Source organism: Pleurodeles waltl, chromosome 3_2 (assembly GCF_031143425.1).
Source record: "Pleurodeles waltl isolate 20211129_DDA chromosome 3_2, aPleWal1.hap1.20221129, whole genome shotgun sequence".
NCBI classification, from domain to species: Eukaryota; Metazoa; Chordata; class Amphibia; order Caudata; family Salamandridae; genus Pleurodeles; species Pleurodeles waltl.
In genome coordinates, this window is record NC_090441.1 from 131,118,253 (window position 1) to 131,130,825 (window position 12,573).

The 12,573-nt window shown below is 47.6% G+C and overlaps 1 protein-coding gene across 2 annotated transcripts in view; it reads left to right on the forward strand.

Moving 5' to 3' along the window:
• KIAA0753 (KIAA0753 ortholog) overlaps positions 1–12,573 on the forward strand; it is a 214,566-nt gene that overhangs the window by 39,446 nt on the left and 162,547 nt on the right. For both annotated transcript variants that reach the window (XM_069226993.1, XM_069226992.1), the window contains exons 4-5: positions 2,795–2,901; positions 12,311–12,373. In XM_069226993.1, coding sequence (XP_069083094.1) covers positions 2,795–2,901; positions 12,311–12,373 — 170 coding nt within the window. The remainder of the gene's footprint in view (positions 1–2,794; positions 2,902–12,310; positions 12,374–12,573) is intronic.

Sequence of the window (12,573 nt, forward strand, 5' to 3'; positions counted from 1 at the left end):
GGGATACATAATCAAACGTTGAAGAGTTACAAACACATGGCAGATACAGTATCACCAGAGTTCACTAGTAACAAATTGTCCATGTAACTGTAACCCACTCCCGAAAATGTCCCAGAAATAATGCAAAAGGTGATAATCCACAACATCAAACTGAATTGAATGGTTAGAGGGGAGCTGGGTTGAGCATCAACATTTCGGTCTTGGAGGCAGTTGTCGTTGAGACCACCATCAGGACTTGAGATATACACAAACACATAGATGTCCACTTAATAAGTACATTCATAGGCAAGAAGACCGTCCTGGTAAAATTCTTTGTAGTCCGAATAGGACCTTCATATGTTTAAGGCATCAGTCGTTCAAAGGATCGCAACTGGCCGTTCACAAAGCACCAAGGGAACAGTGTGTTTCCCAGGCATACAGACAGGCGTTCGTATACGAACACTGTGCAAGGCGGCTGTTGGCACCTTTACTCTTATACTTCTAGAAAGTTGGCATTTTCTTGTCCCAACTGTTTTTGTGTTCTGCAAGTATCCTGGGCCAAATGGCTGTGAATGACTCTATTGTTGGGGTATCTGTATTCCTCCCACACAGTGACACAAAATGGACTAGTTGTGGGCAGGATGGGCTATCCTGTCAGGATAGCTGTAAGTGGAAATGTATGCTGCCCCACTTACACTTCAAAAGGTTTGCCTCTAGCACACACAAAGGGATCTGATACTAGCTTTTTGTAACCCCGGACAGTTTGGAGCCTTGAAATTGAAAGAGAGGAAGTTTCCAGAACCAGATGTGGGGGTATGATAGGTGCCCCCGAAACACACACATACAGAGGCTAACACCAGGTACAAATATTGGACCCCCAGAACTACACTTCAGGTTACTTCTGGGCCTGTAAAAGGCTCAGAAGTAGGACTGCCCTTCTGCTGGAAGGGCTGCCCTTCTGCTGGTAGAACTTCCCTGCTGCTGGTAGAACTTCCCTGCTGTCCTGATGCCTGAGGAAAGAGGACTGGACCTGTGTCTTAAAGCCAGGACCACAAGAATGACTCCAAGGGCTAAGGACCAGCTAGCTAGCTTCTTGTATGATCTACAGGGACACAACAAGTTCCAAAGACCTTGAACCCTACTTCTTTCTTCTGCTGGAGTGAGTCTTAATCCTCCCCCAAATGGTGCCACCCAGGACCTGGACCTTTGGAAATGATGTTGGGGGTACTGCTGCTGCGTAATCCTAAATGCTGAGACTTAAAAATTATTCCAACCAAAACAGCATGGAGAACTGACAGAGGACCGGAAACTACCTGCCAACTGATCTGTCCAAGGTGCATCACCATTTAGCCTGACTTCACCAAAGCTCCCGCTATGTTCTTCTCAGCAGGAGCAAATCCACTTCAGTGGGACCTCCTGGTAGCAGTATCCGGTCTTGTGTAACCCTCTTCAGCTACAGCTTTTAGTCTTGTCCAGCTGGGTGAATCCGAGCTATAGAAAAACGTCTAAACCTGCAGATAGAATTGGTCACCTGGGTCGACAACAACGAGCATCCATTCGCCAACAATGACCTCCATAGCCTGGAATTCCATCTTTTTCCACTCTGAGCCTTTTCCCGCCTCCGTTGACTGCTTCACAGAGATCTCGTCCGCCAGCTCCCCGTCATCAATGATACGCCTCAGATACAGCCTGCTGCCTTGCCTGTCTGTGAGTCAACTATCTCAATAATTTTTCTCAAGAAGTTTTCTTCAAACTTTCTTCTCCTAAGGTAAGGCGAGACTAGGCTCAGTCCACTCCTTCTCTGTGAACCATGCACTATTGCAGTTGGTCATAACTCTTGACATTGACTCTGTTTTACGCAACCAGATACCCGCTTTTGGTGCTTTGATACTTTGGTCCTGCTGATTGGATTTAATTTGTTTTTTTGTGTAATTTTATTGAGTTAAAATGTACTCTATTTTTCTAGATTGGACTTTTTCTTGTGTTGTGTTTCACTGTATTACTGTCAGTGTTCTGCAGAAATACTTACATATTGCCTCTAAGTTAGCCCTGACTGCTTTTGTGCCGTGCTACCAGGGGGTTAAGCACAGGTTCATTTAGTGCCTTTTTGTGCTTCACAGTGACGAGGATTGTATTTATTATTTGAGTGGAGCTTCCAACCCTCTCAGCTAATATCCCAGTTTCTTACAGATTACATTTCTTTAAGTGAGATGTGAGCCCTAAAATTAGCCCCCTTACCCAGTTAGGTTAATGTTGCAATTAGAGTGCACAAAATGTTATCCTGACAGATCTGCCTTTTTTTTTTTTTTTTTTTTTATAAATATGGAGCAACATTGACTTGTCCAGATTGGTTGTATAAGTACCATATTTAGGATACTTTGAAGATTGAAAATCCTGGACACACATTCAGTTCAACATTCGGAGAAATGTGGAGGTGTGATGAAACCTTCATAATATGTCTGCCACTGCATTAGTGCTTGGTAATTCTCGACATTGTTTAGCTTTTTAGAAGATGTTCGAAGGATTTTTTATTTTATTTTATTTTTTAAAGGAGTGAAATATGGAAGAGTACGAAACAAAATTGCATGGAAAGAGGAGAGAATGCCTGAATCTTGGTCATTGTACTACAATCCTAAATTCCTTTGAAGTTTGACTACAATAAATTAGAATTAATGTATTCTTATAGAAATGAATATGTTAAAGGCAAGACCCCAGATCAATTTAATAAATGATACCTAATGCAGTACTGAAAACATGCATTTTATTAGTCTGTGTTACTTAATAAGTGTGCATCAATTTATATTCTACTTTATAGATCGATCTGAAGACAGTTTGGAACCGGATGAAGAACGCAGAGGTCAAATTAGGAGGCAAGAACAAAGTGCTCGATCTGCCAGGATGCTGTATGTGCTCCAGCAACAGGTGAGGAACTAGATTACGAAGGGAGACTTACAATTTGTGTTAACAAAAATGAACTGTAATCAGAGCGATCATTTTGACTGCACATACATATTTTCCAATCTTGTGTGGCGCTATTTGCTTTTTTGTACTGATTGCGTGAAATGGGCTTCCTGCACATGTGCCATCTTTCCAGATGCATCCGGGCATGAAGTATGACCTAAGGACTTGTTTTGAATCCAATTGAAGAGTTATATGATGGAACTCCAAAAATGTGTGTACAAAGTTCATATTTCGAAGCTAGTGTCCCTTATTCTCTCACACATTAATTTTGCTCACAGCAGTGTATTGCCCATTGCTTATCTTTTGGCTCCTGAAACAGTTTCTGCAACAAAAAGTCTACTTAATCACAGCCACTAGAATTTTTTTAATTTATGTCTAAAATGTAAATTCCTGTATGCAAGCAAATCTGGAAACATTTAGCTGAGGACTTAAAGGGCCTAATTTTGAGGCTGGTGGCTGTGCCTGCCAGGTCTTTTAGGGCAGCAAAGGTCTTATGGTGGTACAGAGGAACTCCTGCCCAATTTACAGATCTCTGGCTTGTTTGTGGAGGGAGCTAGTCACGGATGAACTTTGAACAAACATTTTCAGTCCAGTATGCTGCCATGTTGCTGTGGACCAACTGACTTCCTGTTTTCTGTATTTCTGAAAAAAGCACCATAGTGGGCGGTTGTTCTTAAAAAAAAAAAAAATCAAATGTCCCTTGCGCTCATGGAGATTTTCCATTATGCCTAGCGGACTGTTCTTTCTGTTGCTGTCCAGGAACGCCAACTTAACCTGTGTTAGACCTGACAGCCTTAGGGTGGTCACCCTCAACGTTTTGCCTGCCTCCCTCCACTTTTTGACACTGTTTTTGCTGGTTTTAGGACTCTGCGCACTTTACCACTGCTAACCAGTGCTAAAGGGCATATGCTGTCTTCCTTAAAACATGGTGACATTGGCTCATACCCAGTTGGCTTATTTAATTTACTTATAAGTCCCAAGTGAAGTACACTACATGTGCTCAGTGCTGTAGATTAAATGCTACTACTTTTTCTTCTATCTCTCACCCACCTCCACCTCTGTAACACCCCTCCCCTATCTTCCTAACTTTCCTCCTAACTTTCTTCCTAAACTCCCCGCCACCCTAACCCCCCTCCCCCATCTTTTCTCCCCTCTACCTGTCCCCCCTCCCTCCGCTTTCCCGCCGCCACCTCCTGCACGCCCCCGCCCCTCCAGCTCCCATTCGTCGCCCCACTCCCGCCCCCAGCTGACCCCTCCTCCCTCTTATGGCGGCCGCTGCGCGACAGAGTTAGCGACCCTTGACCCAAGGGCAGGTCGCTCCCCCTGCCGCTGCAGCTCCACCAGCCCAGGCTCCTGAGACCTCCTAGCAAGACCAGCGAATTCACAGTGAGTACCGCCCAGCCCCTCGCCCTGCCCCGCGCTACTCAACTCCTCTCCTGCTTCTTTTCTTCATCTCTGATCTTCCTCTGTGCTCTTCTTCGGTATTCTTCATCTGTACTCTTCTTTCTTCCCTGCTCCCCGTCTTCTGTCTCCATCTGTGTTCTTCTTCTGTGTGCTTTCTCTCTCCTTTGCACCGCGACCTGCGTGTGCTTTCTTCTTCTGTGTCCCTCTTCTTGGCTCTTCCCTCTGCTGCTCGTTGCTCCTCTCCTTCTTTACCGTCTTCTGTGATCTCTGCTCTTCTGCTCCTCTTCTTCTTTACCGTCTTCTTGGCTCTTCTCTCTGCTGCTCGTCGCTCCTCTTCTTCTTTACCTTCTTCTGTGATCTTCTGTCTTCTGATCTTCCGCTCCTCTTCTTCTTTACCTTCTTCTGTCCTCTGATCTTCCGCTCCTCTTCTTCTTTACCTTCTTCTGTGTTCTTCTCTCTTCTGCTCTTCCCTCTTCTGCTCCTCTTCTTCTTTTACCTTCTTCTTGGTTCTTCCCGCGTCTGCCCTCCTGCTCCTGTCTCGTCTCTCTGACCTCCCTCACTCGCCACCCCCCTCTGTAACGTCCCTATCTACCTATCTCTCTATCTTTCTCCCTCACTCGCCACCTCCTCTGTAACCCCCCCATCTTCTTATCCTTTCACTCTTCTATCTCTCAACCTCACTCACCTCCACCTCTGTAACCCCCTATCTTCTATCTCTCACCCACCTCTGTAACCCCCCCACTATCTTCCTAACTTTCCTCCTAACTTTCTTCCTAAACTCCCCTCCCCCATCTTTTCTCCCCTCTACCTGTCCCCCCTCCCTCCGCTTTCCCGCCGCAACCTCCTGCACGCCCCGCCCCCCCAGCTCCCATTCTTCGACCCACTCCCGCCCCCAGCTGACCCCTCCTTCTTATGGTGGCCGATGCGCGACTGCGCCGCTGGCGCGCCAAAGGCGTGCCAAAGGCAAGCCCATCTGCGCCCGTCCGCCCTGGCCCGCGCCCAGCACCACGACCCCTGGCCCTCAGCACTCCCAAACCCCGCTGCACCGCTACGACCCCATCACCCTCCACGCCCTCAACCAAGGGCGCTCCAGCACCTGCTTCCAAGCTAACCCGAAACGTACCCACAGGACCCTTCGCATGTCACACCTGCAAACTTACCTTCCACCACGAAACAACCACGACCACCAGCCCATGCGCCATCAACCACCTCAAATGCATCCTGATCAACGCTTGATCCGTCCACAAGCACACCGTTGAACTCTGGGACCTCCTGGACTCCACCGCACCAGACGTCGCCTTCATCACTGAGACCTGGTTGAACGCCTCCTCGGCCCCCGACATCGCCATAGCCATCCCGGAAGGCTACAAGATTTCCAGGAAAGACCGCACCAAGTAGGAGGCGGAATCGCCATTGTCTTCAAAGACTCCATCAGCATCACCACCTCCACCGAAGACACCCCCCTCGCCGCCGAACACCTGCACTTTCAGATCCGCACAGACCCCAGGACCACCCTCAGAGGGTCCCTCATCTACCGTCCCCCCGGACCGCGTGCCCTCTTCAGCGACTCCATCACCGACTTCATCTCCCCGCGCACCCTCGCCAGACTACATCCTCCTCGGCGACCTCAACTTCCATCTGGAACAGAACAACAACCCCAACACCACCGCCCTGCTCGCCAACCTCAGCCTCAAGCAACTGGTGAACACCCCCACCCACATCACCGGACACACGCTCGACCCCATCTTCTCCGCCAGCAAACATGTTTCCTTCAGCCACGCCTCTGCTCTACACTGGACCGACCCCAGTTGTGTCCACATCACCTTCCGACGCAAGACTCGCCACCTCCGCACTCAACCCATCCCTCGTCGACAGTGGAACAAAATCCCTGAAGAACAGCTTTTCTCCACTCTCATCGACAACCAACCCACCTTCTCCGCCGACCCCAACAACGCAGCCCTCAGCCTCACAAACTGGATCACCAACTGCGCAGACAACCTCGCTCCCCTCGGACGCCTTCCAAGACAGTCCAACACCAAAAAACCTCTCTGGTTCTCTGACACCCTTAAGGAATCAAAGAAAATTTGTCGCACCCTCGAGAAAGCCTGGCGTAAGGACCACACTGCAGACAACATGACTGCCCTCAAGAACGCTACCCGCGAACACCACCACCTGATCCGCGCAGCCAAAAGAAATTTCTTCACAGACAGACTGGACAAAAACAGCCACAACAGCAGAGAACTCTTCAACATCGTAAAAGAGCTCTCCAACCCCAACGCCATCACGCCCTCACAAGACCTGTGCAACTCCCTCGCCACCTTCTTCCATTGTAAGATTACCGACCTACACGACAGCTTCGGACACCAGACCCAGCCGACCACCACTGAACCCACACCCCCAGCCATCACCCTCAACGCCTGGACCCACATCAACACAGAAGAGACCAAAACCACCATGAACTCAATCCACTCCGGTGCCCCCTCGGACCCCTGCCCACACTTCATCTTCAATAAAGCCAACGACATCATCGCCCTGCACCTCCAGACCATCATCAACTCCTCATTTTCGTCTGCTACCTTCCCCGAGAGCTGGAAACACGCTGAAGTCAACGCCCTACTGAAGAAACCTACGGCTGACCCAAGCGACCTGAAGAACTTCCGCCCCATCTCGCTCCTCCCCTTCCCTGCCAAAGTCATAGATAAGACCGTCAACAAGCAGCTTACCAACTTCCTTGAAGACAACAACCTTCTCGACCCCTCTCAATCCGGATTCCGAGCCAACCACAGCACTGAAACCGCCCTCATCTCAGTCACAGACGACATCAGAACCCTGATGGACAACGGAGAAACAGTCGCCCTCATCCTCCTCGACCTCTCGGCTGCCTTCGACACTGTCTGTCACCGCACCCTAATAACCCGCCTCCGCTCCACCGGGATCCAAGGCCAGGCCCTGGACTGGATCGCCTCCTTCCTCTCCAACCGCTCTCAAATAGTCTACCTCCTACCTTTTCGCTCAGACCCCACCGAGATCATTTGCGGCGTCCCACAAGGCTCCTCGCTCAGCCCGACACTCTTCAATGTCTACATGAGCCCCCTCGCCGACATCGTACGCAAACACAGCATCATCATCACCTCCTACGCCGACGACACTCAACTGATACTTTCCCTCACCAAGGACCCCACCAGCGCCAAGACCAACCTGCAAGATGGAATGAAGGACATCGCAGATTGGATGAAACTCAGCCGTCTGAAACTGAACTCAGACAAAACGGAAGTCCTCATCCTCGGTAACACCCCGACCGCCTGGGACGACTCCTGGTGGCCCACGGCCCTTGGCACCGCACCGACCCCCTCAGACCACGCACGCAACCTCGGCTTCATCTTGGACCCACTTCTCACCATGACCAAACAAGTCAACGCCGTATCATCCTCCTGCTTCCTCACCCTCCACATGCTCCGGAAGATCTTCCGCTGGATCCCCGCCGACACCAGAAAGACCGTGACCCACGCCCTTGTCACGAGCCGCCTGAACTACGGCAACACCCTTTACGCTGGGACCACCGCGAAACTCCAGAAACGTCTGCAACGAATTCAAAACGCCTCCGCCCGCCTCATCCTCGACATACCCCGCAACAGCCACATCTCCGCCCACCTGAGACACCTGCGCTGGCTTCCCGTCAGCAAAAGGATCACCTTCCGTCTCCTCACCCACGCACACAAAGCCCTCCACACCAAGGGACCAGAATACCTCAACCGTCGCCTCAGCTTCTCCGCTCCCACCCGTCTTCTCTGCTCCACCAGCCTTGCTCTCGCCGCCGTCCCTCGCATCCGCCGCTCCACGGCGGGTGGGAGGTCTTTCTCCTACCTGGCGGCCAAGACTTGGAACACCCTCCCCACCATCCTCAGGACCACCCAGGACCACTCCGCATTCCGGAGACTCCTCAAGACCTGGCTCTTCGAGCAGCAGTAACCCCTTCCCCCTAGCGCCTTGAGACCCGCACGGGTGAGTAGCGCGCTTTATAAATGTTAATGATTTGATTTGATACTAGTGGACCTGCAGCACTGATTGTGCTACCCACATAAGTAGCCCCTCAACCATGTCTCAGGCCTTCCATTTCAAGCCTGTGTGTGCAGTTTCACTGCTAATTCGACTTGGCATTTAAAAGTATGTGGCAAGCCTTAAGCTCCTCTTTTTCTACATATAAGACACCCCTAAGGTAGGCCCTAGGTACCCCATAGGACAGAGTGCTATGTAGATAAAAGGCAGGACATATACCTGTGTTGTTTATATGTCCTGATAGTCTAAACGCCTAAATTCGTTTTTTAATGCTGTGAGGCCTGCTCCTTTCATAGGCTAACATTAGGGCTACCCTCATATACTGTTTGAGTGGTAGATTCTGATCTGAAAGGAGTAACAGTGTCTAATTTAGTATGGCCAGAATAGTAATACAAAATCCTGCTGGCTGATGAAGTTGGATTTAATATTACTATTTTAGAAATGCCACTTTTAGAAAGTGAGCATTTCTATGCACTTAAATCCACGTCTGGCTAGTTAGTTGACAGCTCCCTTGTGTATTTCACTCAGACAACCCCAAATACAGGATGCTCAGTCACACCTGCACACATCTTCATACTGAATGGGTCTTCCTGGGCTGGCAGGGTGGAGGGCCTGACATGTCAAAGGACAGTGGCCTGCCCTCACACAATGGACTGCCAAACCCCCTACTGGGACCCTGGCAGACAGGATTGAACTGAAAGGGGACCTTGTACACTTCTAAGCCACTCTTTGAAGTCTCCTCCACTTCAAAGACACATTTAGGTATTTAAACCGGGTCACTGACCCTACCAACTCAGACTCTGGACAAGATGCCTACTGGGAATGAAACTCTGAACCACAACCTTCTAAGAGAATCTGCCTGGCTGCCAAAAGGACTCACCTGACTGCTTTGCTGTAAAGGACTGCAGCCATGCTGTGGCCCTGCTGCCTTGCTCCCCTCTGGCTCTGCTGAGAAGTGCTCTCCAAGGGCTTGGATTGAGCTTGTTTCCTGAAGTATCAGGGCCAAAAAGACTTGATCTCTGCAAAGAACTCCTTGTGCTGTGAAAATTGACGCACAGCCTGCCCTGCGGTGAGAAAATCACAGCAACGCCAAACTGGAATGACGCAGCCTGGCTTCCCGAGTGGAGATCGACGCAGCGGTAGCCTTGCTATCAGAACTTTGACGTACGGCCCACCGGATCGACGCATCGCCTAGCCGGAACGGCGCAGCCCGACTTCCTGCAAGAAGAATCGACGCAGTGCCTGCAGTGCAACAGAAATTTCCCCACATCGCCCACCGGATCGACGCAGCTCCTGTGACTTCGCCCTGCATGCCCAGGATTTCTCTGCATCGTCCCCGGCGCGTCCAAATATCCCCCACAACCTGAAGAGGATCCAAGTCTGCGCACTGGAAATCAACGCAAAGTCCTTGCTGCGTGGAAAAGGATGTGTGCGCCAGGAGAAACCAAGGCACACCTCCCCGTTTTCCACGCATCTCCTCCTCTGCGGTCCCGTGCGGATAATTTTGACTCAAACCAGGTAGTTTGCGCTCACAAGAGACCATTGTTGTTTTTAAGAACTAAAAGACTCTATTAATCATCACAAAAGTGATATCTCAACTTGTATTTATCAATTCTTGATCATTTTGACCTTAATCTATTCAGATAAATATTCTATATATTTCTAAACCAGTGTGGTGTACCACTGTGGTGTAACCTTGGGGTGTTTGCACTGTGATATTGCATGATTGTGTGTGACTTACCCTGGCTAGAGTGAGGGTCCTTGCTTGGACAGGAGAGTAACCTGACTGCCAACCAAAGACCCAATTTCTAACAACGTGTAAATCCCAAATCGGAAAAAACAGTGCCGAAGATACTACACTGAATGGGGATGGGGTGCTTCTGCACTGCGACCTCGTGGATAGGCTTACAGGGTTAAGGGTTTTAGACGACAGATGCCTATGCAGGTATGCCATTCTGTGGCAGAGCTTCCACTCTGACAACACCTAAATGTGGCTAAAATACATATTTTGCCTGTAAAACATTACATAGTGGTAATGGCTTGTTAATTATACTCCACCTGGACTACAGTGGGGTTCTATAATGGCAAGCAGCAGAGAACAGCCTTCCACTTTTTGATCGCTAGATTCCAATAATAATGGACTTTTTGCACAATTTTTTTTTGTGAATACATTAGTACTGGGCGCCAAAAGCCTTTTATTTCTTTTATCAGCTGAAATGTGGACAACTCTTCTTAAAAATAGGAGCAAGGGAACACTGAAGTGCAGTGGCTGTACTTGTGGTGATCAAGTGCTCTGCACAATACATAAACATATCGAATACAGAGGGGTTTCTCAGCCTGCATTGTTTAAAATATGTCATTGTATGTGGAATCTAAGTATACCGTACACTGAGCGTGAAGGGTATTTTGAAGAAAGGCGCCTTTTAGCCTTGTAAGCTGGAAGAACTCAAAAAGGATAAATTTGATCTTATACTGTCAGGCTTGGCGAGGGGGGGTTGTGTAAAGATCCTGGAGCTAAAAAGGGAACTTGCCCTCTATAAATAGAATATCATTGCTTTGAATCACAAGGGCCTGATTACGAGTGAAGGCGTTATTTATCACACCTGATATATGGCGATTCCAAATGGAACGTTATACCTAATACAAGTTCATGGAGAATAATATACCATTTTTGAATACGTGCTCAAATCCATTACACCGAAGAAACCAGGATAGTCTCAGTGAGATGGGACAAAGTGATGAGAGGTACATTGAATAATATAGATAGAGAGGGATTCATGGGTGTAGTGAAAATGTCATATAGAGACATGCACTAAAATAAACTGTATCAAATATTGTTCCAAACTGCAATCAATGTATATATTTAAAAAGTACCTAGTCAAACTACTGACAAGCTATTCCGGGGTACACAGCTTTGTACGGCCCTATCCCTGCTCCATGTGATTTATGCTGGGTCATCGTTTAGATCTGTGAGAAATAGCACCCAAATATAACTGGAAAATATACAGCTGATCAGTCTCTCTGTTGATACGTCTTTCATGCATCATCTGTGACAGTGTTGTCGTTATTTAAAGGTTTTCCTGATCTCGAATTCCTATAGGCAGAGCTTTTCACTGCCATGTATGTTGGTTTGTTGTACTACTGATGTTATTGTGGACGATAACCACCCAAGCTGATTCATGAAAAGCGCTACTGTTGGTCTCACTGAAAGTGTTCTAGATTACAGACTCAAGTGTTTTTAGGGGGGACTTGAAATTATTTTTGTGTTTATGCAAATGCTGTTTTCTCGTACATGTATTGTGTGTTTGACCACAATGATTCTTGTTTGGAGTCAATCCACTTACCAAAAGGTTATCTATGCCAGAAAAATATCAAGGAAACATTTTGTTTCAGTTAAAGGTTGATTTGCTTAACACAGAAAGGGTGGCTTGCACCAGTATGTAACGTAGCATGATGCACACAATGGAAGCACTTTTATCCATGATGCAGAAAATGTGGACTTTAATCCATATTCGATGCCATGCATTGTTCCATTAATACCTGTGCAGTAGTTTGCCTTTTGTGCACAAATAAGGCATTGGTAAACATTAATAAGCAACATATTTCAACTTGCCACAACCACGTCTAGTTCATAGAATGACCAATTCAAATACACAAGTAATGCTGAGATGTCAGTTATGCTATCAAGGTATTGGTTTATTTCTTGCCCTTAAAAGTAAAGGCAAGTAATCAGCAGATCTCATTATTGTGTCAGAGTATATCTTTTTACTATTGTATTCAACTACTGCATTCATTTATTTATGTAATAGAAACTATGTGGCTTTGCATATTTAGAAAAACATTTATTTTCCATAATGGAAGCCAGTTTCTGGTTAATATTATTGGTATTTTTCTCTTTTGTAATGTACAGGTCAAAGAAATTCAGGAAGATCTGGAGAACTTGAGCCCACAAAAGATAAAACATACAAAGAAAGTAAGATGCTATTGTGCTTGTTAAATGTTTTACCTTAGTATTGTGCTCAAAACACCTGATCAGCACCCACCTATGCCGTTATTCATCAAGACTCTTAGGGCCCGATTCACATACATTTTTATGTGCAACTGTGAGGCACTTGGGTAGCCAATAAAAACACTTTAGGAACAAAAATTCCATGTCTTGATTCATAGTATCGT